Consider the following 17,172-nt stretch of genomic DNA (forward strand, 5'->3'; position numbering starts at 1 on the left):
GTTTGTTAACGCAATGGCTGCCATTTATAGAAATTGCAATTTATAAAAACATGTTATACCTTTTCTGTCGAGAAACGAGGTCGTCGATCGATTCGAGAAAACATTTACAATTGGAACGAGTTAAACTAAAAATAAACAACAATCAGGCTTCCAGCTGTGTGGAGGGTCGAATATCAAAATTCTTTATAAGACAGTCGAGTATGTGGAGTCAAAACAAGGTTTATCTTACTAGTCGCTGGAAGTCGGCCATCTGATCCGAGGAGGCCACGACCTGGCCAGCGTGCTATCACTCTAACAAGACGGCGAGAGTTCACTCGGGTCGGGTTACTACACAAACGTTTTTAATATGAGCAATTAGAAAGATGAAACTGGAACAAGTTTGTTGTTGTCTTTCTATGAATCGAATTACGCGCTCCAACTCGTTAAGAACCGGACTTTACTTTTCTTATATTCATTTAAATAATTACTGTCATAAACATACTTCGACGAATCTAAATATATCTTGTATAAATTACCAAAACTGGTTTTCTAAATACATATACTATACAAGTTTCTCGATACATTTAAAATATTCATCACTTGATTTTGAGAATCAGAAGGTTTAGCTTGTAATTAATTATGATGTAACAGCATTGACATCAATTTATATAATATAGCGTGAGACAAGAATAAATCGGGATAAATTAATTTCAATAATTTATGTATAAATATAAACTTGACATTTGATTACCTAATCCGTAAAAGACAGGAAATATAAAGGGAAATATAAATAATAAATTTTATCGAAAGTTATGATTATGCTTACCTATGTATTTGAATCGAGTGAAGTTTAATATATCTTTATTGTCGATTGTCGAAACTTCATATAACAGATTCGGCCTGAATAGAGCGTCACTTTTAACAATATCATTATTAATATAAAGATCTTTTTGAAAGTGCCAAAAGTTCCACCCTCTTTATTATTAGAATCCGAAGAAAGAGCATTAAAAGTTGGCATTTCTTTGGCGAAGTTGGGTAACTTGGCAGGGGCGGTTGTGGCAATATCGACTAACTGAGATTTATATCCGCTTACAACTTTGACAACTGTCTCTGATGTTTTACTTGATTGGGAAACTTTTTTAAATCTTCATTCAGAGAAGTTCGATAGAATTTGTTTCTTCTTCATACTTATTTTATTACAAGCTGCGCGCCGCAGCGTCGCTCCCGTGGGAATATCGAGATAAAAAGTATCCTAAGTGTTATTCCCAGTTATATTCTACCAGTCTACCAAATTTCATAACAATCCGTCCAGTAGATTTTGCGTGACAAATATATCCTCACAATATTTCGCATTTATAATATTAGTAGGATTACTATAGATATGAGTAATAATGTATACATGTCGCCGTAAATTGTATTGTTAATTCTTCGACAGTTCATAATGTTTACGTTAAGATATTATTACTCTAGCAGCGTATTTAGTAAATTCATGTTTCGCCAATTATTTTCATTCCTGCATTTCCTGTGATATGTCTTAGATTGTGATTCGCGCAATACTCAGAGAACAATGGAAGCTTACCAGAACTTACAGAATTTAAGTTAAATGCTGAACAGACACTGACACCCGCAATTCGTTCACAAAACCCGCCGACTGCTCAACCGTTACGGTTTAATTTAATTATGAGACAACTTAATTAGTATTTTGTAGTTCTTGGGCAAATTGGTATCTTTATGAAATTGTATCACACGGTTGTCACAGAATGAAGTCTTGTTTAAAATTTACATTGCTTCGCTAATTACTTTATTTATTTAACTTGATATAAACTCCGCATTCAGACGGGGGTTAACGTCGTCTTTACACAAATCGTAAATTTACGACGAGCTGATTCTTGCATTAACGCGAAGTAAGAAGCTATTCAAAACACAACGTTAACCATACTATATGGAATGGTACTTACATATCGTTATTTTCCAATTTAGTCGCATATTTCCATAACCAATTTTACATAACCAATAAGGATACCTACTCTTATTAAGATAACCATGTAACAACCAGCTACCTCCGTCTCGATACATAATACCTTAATCGCTTAAACTGGTTTGGGATCTCCGGTTCTCCGAAACTTTGTCATAATAATACATCAAACCGATCGTTAGTTATACATTAAACAATAAATATTAAGTATCATAACGGCTTCTTCCGACATTAAATAACGGTTATATTCTTGTTATATTGACATTAATGTGGGATTACGTCATTGTGTTAATGAGGTCGAGCGGAGTCGGAGGTCGTGATGTTTTATCTAAAGCAGTTTATCATGTGATACGCATTTATATTCAACATATAATAATTGTTTATTTATTTATTTATTTATTGGGTTGGGCATACATAACAACGACACATGTAAGCGAATGTTATAGCTAGTAGCAGGTGTTGTATAAATTGCATCAAATAACACGCGAACAATTTCAATAGGTACTTGGAAAGTCCAACGTTATTAACGCCAATAACTCGTCACACCACAAGTTTTATTTTTTACAGTATAAAAAAAAATCTCCTGAAATTCTGATGGAATAATGACCTAGACAAAAAACACGTGTAACCTGAAAACATTATGAAAACTAAGGTAACTACGTTATTTTGTAAATCATATCACAGCTGTCCTCTTTCCCACGCCTCGCTGACCTTTACTAAAATATACCAGACTTAGTAATAATAACTTACTCAAACGCAATAATGTCGCACCCCCGGCCGTTTTCATCCATTGTCGTTCCATATTTTAACGAAACCCGGGATAAACAACGACACATCAATTTCACAAATCCATGTGATCCCAGAAGAAAGAATTGTTTACATTTTTTTCGCAAATACAAAAAAATGCAGGTAGTCACATGTAAGGGCCATATTTAAGAACGTTTCCATAGAATTAAAGGGATTTTTTGTAAATCGACAAAAACAGTGCTCTCTGCCCCGAAATGCTTTGTGGGGCTTAATTATGAGCAAGAATAACTTTGGGAATATCTTTTGTTAGAAGAGGGGAGTTTTTCTAAGCGGGTAACGACCGCGGCAGGTGGTGTATAAAATGGCGACTGATAAAACTTGAAAAAACTGCAGCAAAAACAGGCCTGAGCCGTAGAGACGGTTGGCTGCGCCAATGTCAAGTAGAGGTCGCACGGACATTCATACGAACTTTTTGATAACTAGGAACATAAAATTGATATCATCAAGGTTATTTGTCACGTCGTTTTTTTTTTCTATGATAAACACGGTTTTCCTCAGGGCACTAATTGCCAAAACAAGAACATTAATTAAAAGTGTTATGTTAATTTAACTTAGATAATAATCTCAATGCTAGTCGTATAGGTACCGCACAAGCTGTTTCGAATGTTCTAGTAAGAAAAATATTAACCTTGAAACATCCACATTTGCAAGCTTAAGTCATACTGTCAACAATATAAAATGATGTATGAATAAACTATGTACATATTTGTAAGTTACTTGATTATTAAGTTACATAAACAATTGACATGAGGTATATTTTCATACATTTGCATTTAGCAATGGAATAATAAGAAAATGCTTGAATAAAGTGATCGTGTGAACAGACAGACAGTTTGAATAGAATAATAATAGATATAATCCTAGACAAGCAGTTCCTGCAATGTGTCTTGAATTCGTTATGTATGTAAGCATGCATGTATTCCATTTGACAAATCGAGCGTGAACAATAACAGCCATTAAGGAATCTCATCGGAAAGTAAACGCGAGTTTCCAAGATCACTATCATATTCATAAATCCGATTTCACGCCACGTATGCCGGAGACACGTATCCACATACTCCACACGCAATAAAGTTTAAAGGCCTCGTCTTTGTATTCATCCGGTTAGGTCCATTAATATAATGAAGCCACAGCGCCGGCACATCACGTTCGTAAACGTGGCCACGTCCGCATGTGCTACAAAAGGAATGCTCAGTATTATTATTACGAGAAAAAACACTATATTTTTTCCACAGGTCGGCCAGGTAGCGCAACAAAAACGGGGGAGCGGCGGGGAAACCGGTCTGTTCGAAAAAAGAACATTGTAAAGTTGAAGCATAAATCATGCAGACTCACGACCGCGACCGGTCCTGTGCGTGGCCTGGCCATGTCTCCTCGCGTCTCGGCTAATGAGCCTTCAATCAAGGTCGGCTCTTCGGAGCATCGTGGCCGCTAAATCGGATACAATCTTAATGATAAATACTTTCATTGTATATTTAAAACAAAAGACCGGAATAACGTTATAAATAGATGTACGTCATCAAATTAAGTTACAAACTATTTCCTTATATCAACGCGTACGCATTAATTTCACAAAGAAGTCAGAGAAACGTGGCGAAACAATTAGACGAACTAGGTTGTTGAGCAAAACCCAGAAGAGGTTAGCTACAAAAGATTATTATCACTATTGAAGTCAGTAGTACTATAGTAGGAAGATAATAAATAAAAGCATATCGTGAGCAATAGCTATTGTGTAAAGCAGAAAAACAAACATTTCTCATTAGGCGAAGCAGCCATTGTTCTCGAGAGGACATAATAACGGACCGTGTCGGCTTTACGTCAACGCAGACCGACGACCGGAATGTCGCCTGAACCAAGGTTTTATTAACAATATTATATCCTAAATGTATTTTTTTGATCTATTTATAGCAAAGTCCAAAGATTGGTTAATGTTTCATTAGTATTTACGTTTCTATGAAATGCATTTATTTACTTCTTCTATAACGGTAGTAATAAGTAAGGGTGAAATATCTACAGGATCAATGTTTCCAGAAGGGTAACTTGCACCTTGTATAATTTGTTAAATTCATTACGTCTATCAATCAGAAATTGTTTTTATTCCAATAAAGGCATCATCTGTTAAATCTTTGAATTCATTTAATTTTATATATTAAATCTGATATTTGTCACATCATATCTTCAACAAACTTATGTAAAAAGTGATTGACAGCTCAAAATTACACACCTACGTTATGTAATTTAATCTATCAGCCTACAGGCAAAATGTTAACAAATGGTGGAGTGGAACGGTGTGGGGTCATTGGACGGTAGACCTCGTACTAATTCGCGACATGAGATTGAATAATAAGTTGATTGCGAGCTCGGCCCAAGGCCGGCCGCCATTGCGACGCGTGGACCGAGAGGCAGCCATTTTGCGTGCCCGCATTCACTACAAAACGTATCCGTGTAATTGCATGACAATTCACTTCACAATTCTAAAAACATCATGCTTTTTTACCATGTTCCCTCAAACAATACATAAATATTTCCTGCTAGAACTGATTTTTGATGAAACGCTTACATAACATGTAAGTAGATACCTAAATGATTAAATACATGAATCTCATGAATTTTCAATGAGTAGAATTTTTATGATCTCAATCCTGGCTATAAAATGGTAATTTGGTTCGTTAGATGCAGAGTCTTATGAACTCTATAAGGTTTTATCTGTAGCTGTTTATTTTGAAAGACATGTTAATGTAACTTCTAATAAAAATGTTGTCTAGACAACTGCCAGAAGACTAAAATCTGTATAACTACTGCCGTAGTTAATTCCATACTTTATAGCCACGCGCCGCTTTGCCTATAAATGTCAAATTACTTATGCAATACAAATGACTTCAGATGACCCGACCGTATAAATAAAGGAATTAAGTGATGGTGTAATTATAGCACAGCATGGTAAGGCTAGAGCTGCAATTAAAATAAACGCAGCGTGGGGTGTAACTATATATGATATCTTGCCGGTCCTAGTCATCAATTAAGAAAATCTCAATTACTTATTCAAGAACGACGTAAAATATTCGTTGCATGCTATTGAAGCCTTGAAATGTACAGTCTTTAAGAGTTGATTGATAATCCCGTTGTAGTTAAAATGTCTTGCATGTTTAATAATTTACTATGAGAAAATATGATTTAAATTAAGTGGCTTACATACGTGTAAAGTAATCACAAGTAATAAATATTGCTTCTTATAAGCAATAATATATTATTTCTGCTATTTGTTAATATCTTGCTTGGCACATAGTAATATAAACAACACCAATCAAGGTTCAACGATATTACGATGCAGACAACGATCATCATTAAAATTAATTGCATTCATAGCAATATGTACAATGTTCGTAATTTTGACATTCTATTGATATGTTTACAATTAAATTTGCCCTTGTAGAGTTTGCCTATTCACACTGAGTTTATACAACAAGCGCATTTCGTAAGTTTTCGACATTCTCATTCTCATTTTTGAACTGATCTACGAAAGTTTATCAAAAGTTACTCTTTCAGGTTTCACAACCTCAAGTCAAGCTCAATGTTCATTACAAAATCAAACCTAACCACATCGTTACTCGAGAAGTTAGAAAAAATTATATAGGTACAATTTTTAAATCCAGAAAACATAGAGATATTTAATAATACTTTAAAGATTCAGCTTCGAAAGTAATTGAGATGACTACAAACGCGTTAGGATATCGTATCATACTCGAGGCTGATCCTCGCGTGCTTCCACTTGTTTATAATCCCAGCAAAAGGCAATTGGAGGCAATGCGAGCCTAGTTTCCGCCGCCATTGTCCTCGCCCGTAACGCGATAGCCTTTGTAATTCGACACTGTTTTTGTTGCCCAACGGATGTCTGTGAAGTGCGGTTTAGGAATTAATTGTATAGCAGCTGCCTTTTGAAGTTGGTGATTAGAATCCCTAATATAACCAGGCATTAGTTAGTAGATGTTATCATTATCGTCATTAAACATGTTGTTTATTTAATATGTACTAGTTTTATTAATAACATATTCATTAACAATATTGATTCATGTATTGGATTCATGTATTATATTATTGGTCTGAGGTATTATAAGCCAATGATAGATAGATGTTCTCAAACAGCGACGATAAAACGGACAACAACTTGTTATAAATTGTATTATTTATTACTTACATATTATGCTATATGTATTATTATATATGCATATAGCAATGCAAAAAAGACCGTGAGTCTCAATCAACTCAAAGCAATGATCAATTTAGCTGCTACTGATGATGTAATATCTGCCACATAATCGACAAACAGCATGAACAGGCCAAAGCACTATTGTCGTTTTCATTTAATTAATGGTAGTAGTTCTAAATCGTTCTATTAATCTTAATAGTGCTCAAAAAACGTAAACCTGCTTCTAAAATAGCTAGATCCATCGCCACGTTCTCCAAATGATCACGATAAATTCTTCTAGGAACCGATTACACATCGACGGCAAAATTCCCTTTAAGGATACCATGAATCTCCCCATTTACGGCGATTAGAAAGAGACGAATGCACGCGAGATTATCCAGATAGGGCCTGCCGCCTGCATGCCTCGCCCTACTCGTATTTTATGAAGCTGCGGAACCGGTTTCAACTGGACCCTGACTACAGAGGGCAAACAAATGTCATAAACGAGAGTAGCCATCGATCTTTCTATAAGTAGCTATAATTCTAAGAATAAAATCGGACGAACGTCTTTGGTTTAGACAGTTCTTTGGCTTTTTAGGATTTTATAGTTGTTATTTTCCTTTACACAAAATACTTCTAGTATCTCAAATTCTAATTTCTGTTAGTAAATAGAAATGATATAAGTTTGATGTTTATGAACATTAAAGTTATTAATATAAAGCTGGTCGTGCGTGTATAGATTGTAATAACATTCATAATATACATGTTGTAACATCTATATTTTTAGGACAAAATTACAAACAGTATAATGATGGCGTTTACTACTTAAGACTATTATAATAAAGATATTATTATTTTATTTTAATTACAATATGCGTAACGATCAACCATAAAGGCAACGCGAAAGGCTTCTCAAATGAGAGAAAAGGCAGTTAACATGAAACGTTACAGTTAATGCCTTGAATAAATAAACAGTGTGAATTTATGTATGCAGTCGCTAAAATTTCGCATTAAAAGTCGACTCAAATACACCTGGAAACGAAAGTTCTTGCTGAATAAATACCTGAAACTGTATCTGATGTTATTGGTATTTGTGATAAAAAACCTCATCGAAGCAATCATAACAATCAATAAGCAAGCTTTGTCATAATTACAAAATATCTGAATTGATTTGAGAATATCGTTTTTCGATTGTAGTCTTTCATAAATATAAACATAAAGAAACGTAAACGTAAAGCTAGCAGCGCAGGCGGATCCCTTCTTCGTTTCCTTTCAATAGTTATTCAACCGACCGTATCCCTTTCTCAATAAACTTATAAATCGTTTACTATCTGTTCAATAAATTTCAAAAGAGTGCAAGATAAAGACGGATAGAGTAGAGGCTATTACGACGGGCTGAGGTAATCGAGATTGTGCCACACGAGCGGGATCCAAGTATTCCGTATACAAATTAAAGATATAAGAGATGAAACACGTAACGAAACTCTGCCTACACTCTTGTCGAGCTCATATAGTTCGTCTAATTTACAAAAGTTTTTACAATCGGGGCAAGTTGCAAATCCAGCATGTTACATTTATGTGCTCCCTCGCAACATGTCTTCGTGAGTGAGTGATAAAGATGTTTTGAAATTTTGTGAAAATGAATTAATCATATAAAACGAAATTCTAAAAAAGAAGCATGGTCTGCTTGTAAGGAGAACACGCAGTATTCTTCTGTATAATGTTTATTTTGATTACAGTAGTTCAGATAACGGGACTCCGGGGTGAAAGTACACATAATAACGTAACGTCTCGACTCGACTCAAGTGAGTAAAAGATTTAATTTTGCTTTATGGTTACGACTCTCAAGACTCTAAAATTACAGTCATTTGCTCGACCACGTTATTACATAGCTTTGATTGGTTATGAACGAAACTAATACTCTCAAATATATGTTCTTTGTGTTCTTCTATACATACTTATAAAACAATTTATTTACAAGACTCAGTGTTTTGTTTTGTGACCAATTTGAGTAGCAATCGTTGCTGTTTATTTTACAAAAACTACTTCATTATGATTAAAAACAGGTTAATCTACATAAATCTCACATTAAGAGCGACATAACAAGTTTGAATTAAATTAAATATTTATAACGAATATACCAAGACAAAGGCAAGCATTTATTAGATCTTTAATAGAACCAAAAAACAGGTTCGGCAAGTTAAGGCATCACGTTTTCACACAAATTGCTAGTCGAAAATATGCTAATTTTTGTTTATGCAGAGGATGGAAACGGTACCGTCGTCGTCGTCGGCCATTTGCAATTCCATGCCGATATTGTATAAAATGGAGACGGTGCTATGAATGTATAAATAGAATAGGTTTTGAATAGAGGATTCGTCCACGGTCACATCATAAAGTAAGGCGCCTGTAGACATTGAAATTTTCAATCACGTGCCACTTAATATCAAACAGACTGTTTTTAGAAAAATATACTTACGTCAATGTACAATTTAACACATTTTAACAATGGATACGGTAATTCATCTAGCATTCATAAGTTCATGACAAAATGACCTAGCATACAACACTAATCTACAGCGTTATGAGCTGTTTTGTTTGCTAAAGCATCCTATTGTAAAGCGTTATATTTTTTTCATTTTCTGTATACTTATTCTTTACTTGCGGGTTCGAGGCAGCATTGTATTGCTTATGTAATGCTCCGTTGTACGTGTCAAATGAAGTTATTATGCTTACAGGCACAGGTGTCGATTTCGTTGACCAATGAGAATGACTATTGTTCGCTGCAGTGTTTGTTGTTTGCATGCACGCATTAAAAATGTAATTAGATTACATGTAACAGATTACTTTGATATTATAAATATACAGGCTTGTGTCATATTCACTATAAGCAATTTTAAACACGATTCCAAACATGAAAACTGGGAAGATAAACAGCCTCTGTTAATTTTTACGTTTCTTTATAAAACTTTCCATGATCACAGTCATAAGGAAAATCTCAATAATTTTATGGTTAGCGCTTAAGTAGCTAATTAGAAAGAAGGTCAATCCGTTCCACTTGAGGTTTACACACGATGCCAGATGGAAACAAGTAACGCCATCTATGGACTCAACCTATCCAACCGTCAACAGCAAAATAATGAAAAGTCACCTGAAGATGGTGCCTAGTGTAAAATGCATACAATGATTAAGTATAATTTGCTAGAGCGGTCATTTAAACCAACTAAATATTTATCAATAAAAGACTAAGATGGATGAACGATTTAAGTAAAAAATGACAAGGAAATTAATGGAAGCGAAGCCATACATCGTGAATCGTGATCAAGGTTACTGATGAAGCCCGGCAGATAAATTAACTTAAATAACAGTCCAATGTAACGTAATCCTACTCGATTAATTTGATGTGATTCACGCTCTCGCTCAATGTCAGTGACCTTCGTATCATGTACATGGCATAAAAATAAGCAATAGAATGAGAAGCTTCAAAAATGGCCTAAGCGCAAAATGACTAAAAAACATTAAATACGTTGAAATAAATAGTGCTGGAGTCGAATTCAATCAAATCTTGACACCCTTTGAAAGTAAACATTGTAGCTTTGATAACCATTATTATAATTTAAACTTTCTGCATGCTCTGTACCTTGAAGCAGGCGGATGCGCGGCAGTCACGCGTTTGTGCGGCCCTTTTACACAGCTATCAAAACAAAGCTGACACGAATGACTCATAATCGTAACACTCGTAATCCGAACAAATGACTCGACTCTCCAAGGTATATTATCCCGAACAATGTCATCGGAGTCAGGTGAACGAATTACCAAACCAGAGATTGGGGGGCAGGATTATAGTGCATTCCTGCACGGAATGTGCACCTGACGTTACATTAGGTTACGTTCCCTCGCCTCCCCATTCTCCCTATCTGGGTGGCTCGGGGGAATTTGGTTGCGTGCGTCTGTTTCGTCGGCATGCAAATTTTACATTGTTATTTTTATTCTGACTTTACAAGGGCAGTGGGGGAACTAAAATATGATAAAGGGGCATAATGTAGATGAATGGGCCCTTGCTTACACGTATATTATTTTCGTACGAAGATAACGTCTTTGGGAAAATTTATACAATGGCCTCGGCGATATTTGTGTGTCTCTTCTGATGATATATGTAGGGTTGGTTATCATGTGACGATGTAACGAACTACAGCGAATCATCATCGGAAGCATTAAATGTATATTGCATGTTTATGCATGTGAAGTTCAATCAATCGTAATAGCGTATGAATTCTAAGAATGTTTATCAATGTGTAAAGTAATGTAATCTAACATTCCATATTATTGATCTGAGAATCCATCCAAGAAAGTATTTTTAACATCTTTCCCTTTGTCATATGCACAAGATATAAAATAAATCCAATAAGGAAACTATCTCGGATTTTCCTTGAAGATGTAGAAGATACTGAAATCCTTGATGTCAGACTCATAACATGGCGTCACATTCTCATAATGTGTTTCATGAAAACGCAGCTATAGATATGTATTATTTTCACGATGCGATTGTGTTTTGTCTCAATATTGCACGAAATTTCGTGATTTTGTAATGGACAATATGTTTTAATGTATTATTAGAAAATATATTAGTACTTGACACACCCTACTAGCAACAAGATAGAAGACATGATACGAATAAGAAAGAAATCTTATTTCGGGCTCTGTAGATACACAAATAGGTATAATTTTATCACCTAAGCAGACAATTTAAATGCACATAATTGGCACAGTGTGCAGCATACGTTTTGGAGTGAATATGTAAAGTTATGCTAACAGTGTGACGAGCAAGCAAAATTTGTGACGTCTGCAACACAAGCGGCGAAAGCTCTGGTGGAAATTTAGACAGATAGATGTTTTCAGAAATTGTAATGCTTTCAGGTCAAGACGAACGTAACGTCATGGCCATAGTGGCCATTAACATATAGAGGCGTGTATATTACACGTGCGACGTAAGAATTTTTATAAGTATATATAATCTTATAAATATAATTTAAATTAAGAAACAAGTATAGAGGACAACAGAGATGTAATAAAAAATATATAAATGTATTGAGGAAAACGGTCAATGCCACTAATTAGCTCACGGCAGAGAAGAAATTCCGCACAATCATTCTCAGATATAGTAGCATACCAAAGCAACACATAAATTTACACATAATATATATTCTTAGTATAGTTTATTAATAAATAATTACATTGCACAACTTTGAACTGTATTATAATAATGCCTAAAAAGATAATATTGAATCGTTTTCTTATAAGTTTGTAACGGATTATAATTAATTATTGTATTATGGGACACATACATTGTAATTATTAATATAACTATACATATAAGTTTTATGTAAATACACACTATGCAATTTAGGGGCGATATGGTAAGAGTTAAAAAATGTTTTAGCTTTATATGGTTTTCATTAAGGTACTACGTATTTACCCATCATTAAAAACTGAATTGTAGAAGAAATCGCAGACTTATTATAAGTCTGTGGAAGAAATCAATCAACCACTACAACTAACACCTTTTCATATAATCTACGAATAAATTAACACGTTTATTTATTTGTCCCAGATAATTGAATTTGAAAATGGAACGAATGAGCGAACGCGAATGCGAAACTAATTAAAAGCAAATTGTTAGGTAAACAGCGGCCGCGGGTCTGATCCAATATCCGAATTCCGCCGACACACAAAGGACTGTCGGCGCCATTCGCTTGGAGTGTCGACCGACACTCACCAACGTGATATCGCCATTGGCTTTGTCAGAGAACACTAACTAGCAGTCATTGAAACAAAAGGATGGGATTGTACGAATGCTCTAATCTAAATTATATTCACGAATAATCTCCTAATTCGACCTAAACAGCATCCTTTGGATAGCTTAGCCTTTGCTAATGATCATATTTGAGCATGTACTATTCTATATGTTAGACGGAAAATAGTTTAAAGTTATACTAGAACGTCCAAAATCATCCTTGTCTAAAGAGTAATTTTAACTGATCTTTTTATGTTATAATTCAATACAAGAAAATAACTACAAATTATCTGTTTCATAATTAACAGAGCGAATCTAATTCTGAACGCTTTCCAACCATATCATGCAAGATTCTTCTTATTAATTAAGCGGTATATTATATTGGTGTGCTTCGTTTCTGAATTTATTTTAACGATCGACTTAATTCCGTGTTTTCGTTGTAGAAAAAATTAATAAAAATAAAACAATAATTTTGCTCCATTTCAAGCAGAGGCAGCAATTGTCATATACAGCCTTTACAACTTTCATAACGTGGCTTCAAAACGTGACTGCCAAAGCAGTATTTGTAATGATAACAGTACCAAAACATTTGCAATTATGTAAAACGGTATTGTTTACTAAGAGTGGCCAACCTTGGCAAATAACTAGTTGAACATTCAAAAGTTGGTCCCCGCGGGTCACGGGGCGTCCAACGAAAGTGACCAAACTTCCAGCACGGAAAACAATGCTAAAGTTTCTCGATCCCAGCAATATTTGTTCCGAGTAATTCGGAACCCACGGTCGCTGCCAACTTTGAGCCAATATAAAGTTATCTGATCCTCAAAATGTAAACATTCCTACTGGCAGTGGGAGGGAAATAAATTCAATGCGATTTAGAATTTTCAATAAGGTATTTAAACATTTAAATTTGGTCTTCTCAACAGAGATATTTTTCTTCTAATAACATAATCCGTGTTCTGTTGTTATTAGACAAAAAATAATAATTTTCATCAGCATCTTGGAAATTCACAAATGTGGATAGCTAAATTCATTTCGCCAATCTATTTCTAGCCCTTTGAATTACGAGTAGTAACCATTTACCTTACCTATGTATGTATGACGGTATGTACTAACCTGTCTTCAACCGAAATAATTGCTCAACGTGAAATTATTTAGAAAGGATGAGCTCGTCGTAGAAAATTATGTAAACCAGTGACTTGCTACATTTACAATATGAGATGCGAATTTATCTCTTGATTATGTAAATAAATTGGCGCGGAAGCCTCAAAATTTAATATACAAAGTATTTACTTTGAATTATTCAGGGAATAATCAACGGCTACATCCATTCACAAAAATAAGGAGAACATTTAAATATGTATGGAGCAGGGGTGCGCGTCCGAAATAGGTAAATCGAAGAGGTTGAATGCAATTACAAAGTCTGTCCAAACGAGACCGTTTTAGAATACAAATTAACCGAAATACCAGCCAGTGACTGCCGACCCCAAGGGCAACATTTTTAACTTACTTAATAACAGAAATGATTTATTTATGAGCCCTCATAGAGTTGTTGCCAATAAGAACGTTGTTCAGCCTTATTAAAATGTACTACAGTCAAACACAATGCCAGACAGATAAAATATTTGAAATGATAGAGTACATGAAGTGAAGAAGTTGAAAAACATATGCACTATATATACGTAGATTTATTTATCTACTAAACGGCATAGCGTTATTTGGTGTGATTTATATGACATGTATTTGAACGTGTGTCTTCCTAGTCTCCCACAAGCCACCCCTTGCCGGGCACCCTTCCAGTGACGTCACGACGTTGTCACATGCAGCCATCGCACGAAATGAAAGCACGTTTTATCAGCTTTTATCGCAAACTTATTATTTCAGTCAAAGGATAACATGTCCGCCTGCGCCTGACAAAGAGGCATTATATTAGTTCTCGTCTTATTCAAATGAAGTATTTATTTCCTTAGTAATTTTCCAATAAATATAATTGGTTCTAATGATATGACAAGAGACTTTTGTGACATTAGTCTTTATTACTTGCTACTGAATACCAAATTGTTTTTGTATTTGTGTCTGTGGCTACACAAATAAACTATTTCTACTTCTATGTAAAAATGTCCTGGAAATATTAACCCATAGTCTCATTGTTGTGCAAAGTTGGCTCTGTCGGTTTAAATAGTTTTTTGCCGAGAATATGTACTTCAGGAGACCCCACTCTCTAACTACTTGTCTACTTCGTTAAGCTAATGCAGTAAATGGACTTGGATTCACTGCTTTATCCGGTATTAAGAGTACTGTGAAATTAAGCTGAACATTTTTTACAGTCGTTTTATTTTCTTTGAATCTCAAGTTCTGTATATATTCTTTAAATTTTAATTAACAAATACTTACTTTACGTTTATTGATTTGATTCCTTAAACTTTACGAAGTACAAGCATACTGTCTACATATGAATAGACACCTAAACATATGTAGAATACATATAAATTTCTTCGAATTCAATCAAGAGTTTCATTACAAGTGCAGCAGAATCATATTTAAGTACATTATTATTGTAATATTAGTGATATAATAATAAAATGAAAGCTCAAGATCAATTCTTTACCAATTTAATATTCTGTGATATCCCTAGGCTCAAAGCACACTTACATCCAAGAGAAAGTCTCAATAGCAATAACAATGTAAGGTAAATATATATTCACAAACATATTGCGGGGGAATGTTTTGGAACGAATTTGCTGGAAGTAGTCTCTTGAGGGATAAATGTGGGAAGATGTTACAGGAACGCAGATAGGTTAAGTATTAACTCGTTTGTAGAAGTTGGCATGTCTCCAGCATTTCCAACTCAGCCCGCCCATAAGCCCGTGGGTCGCGCACATCCGCAAAGCTATAAAAATTTAGTAACGCGCACGCTTCATGACACAACCTTTGAAGCATATGTTTGTACTGAACGTATTTACATCTCATGCATAATAAACGATTTTGCTGGTTTCCCTTTGATAACATCAGAAATCAAAGTGATTTTTAATTTTCAATTTGCTTGAACGCGAGGATATCATTTTCAATAGTCCTTTGTCTTGATCCAAATTGATACGACTCAAAGTAGTAAAAGGTGTTTAATTTCGGCCCATTTAGCAACGAAAATTTGCAATAATAATAATACGAAAAATGCAATATTGCCATGTAATTTCTTTCACTTAATGTCACATTTGACAGTCAATTCAATATTCCAATGGATACTACACCTGAATGCTCGGATCCCATCCTATTAAGCCGGAGCCAGAACGAGCCACGCCGGCTTTAGACACTAACTCACGTCCGTACATTGGACTCTATCGCCATTATAAAGACTGGCTACAACTGGGGCTAGTCACATTCATTGGTCTGCGAATAAAATAGTTCTGTGGTTATTAGTATTTTCTAGATTGTCTGTAGGGATTACGTTTTAGAGCGTTACACTCCAAAATAAAATAATTAAATTTCTTTACTCACACTTGAATAGAGATATTCAAAATAGTTTCTAGAATCTGATTTAAGCCTGTTCTGTTCCGTTTGTTTTGCAGTTTAGCGCTTGAGGAAGAAACGGGGAATGCTCTAAGAGAAAGAGAGTGGTTTCTAGAATCTGAAATATTTGTGGGCTTACCTTGTGGTTGCGATGGTGGTTCCGAGGAAGTAATCTGCCCGTTGCTCCTCACGGATGCTTTCTTCCTGCCTCCTGTGCTCGCTGGACTCTTCGTGTTCTCTCGCTCGACCCTCTGAAAAAACAAATTTTCCATTTTATAAATAAGGGATTCATGTTACCCGCGGGGATACATATCATGCTACATACATAAGCCATTACAAGAGGAAAAGTCGAAGGTAAATCACGTCCTTCCACGCAAATACATTTATGTACCACAATAAGGATATCTTTATTATAACACATAAATGTTTACATAAAACAGATAATTATAACCTCATTAAAATACGATTTAGGTCAGCATCTTAATCTTCAACACTTCTTTTCAAGTGTAATTGACGTTTAAGAAAATGACCTCTTTATTGCTGAACAGCGATCATCAGGAGAAGATATCTAACGTTAGAAGTAACGAGATCGGAGAAATGTCTTTAAAATGGAATCATTGATTCGTAAAGCAGCTATTAACTTATTTCGGCTGACACGGCGGCGATGGAAACCGATGAGTCACGAGCCAAGTGCTCTGTGCTGACTCACGTCAGAGTCGGCACGTTGGATCGCTGACTAGGCAGCTCCTAGTTCACTGGCTACCATCGACAGAGTTTTTACAGAAATAAACATTTTACTCTCTATTGGCAAAATTTATAGAAAAACCTTCAAATCTATGCTAATTTGACGAAATGCATCATAGCTATTTAATGAGAAATAAATAACAAAGGCAAATAATATCAAAAGGCAAATTATATGTCCACCGT

The 17,172-nt window shown here is 34.9% G+C and overlaps 1 protein-coding gene across 1 annotated transcript in view; it reads right to left on the bottom strand.

Moving 5' to 3' along the window:
- Positions 1-17,172, bottom strand: part of LOC128672133 (lysine-specific demethylase 3A-B-like) — a 149,468-nt gene that overhangs the window by 66,196 nt on the left and 66,100 nt on the right. Inside the window, exon 7 of the mRNA XM_053749074.1 lies at positions 16,385-16,496. Within this exon, the coding sequence (XP_053605049.1) occupies positions 16,385-16,496 (112 nt within the window). The remainder of the gene's footprint in view (positions 1-16,384; positions 16,497-17,172) is intronic.

The sequence above is a fragment of the Plodia interpunctella genome, chromosome 8 (assembly GCF_027563975.2).
Source record: "Plodia interpunctella isolate USDA-ARS_2022_Savannah chromosome 8, ilPloInte3.2, whole genome shotgun sequence".
NCBI classification, from domain to species: Eukaryota; Metazoa; Arthropoda; class Insecta; order Lepidoptera; family Pyralidae; genus Plodia; species Plodia interpunctella.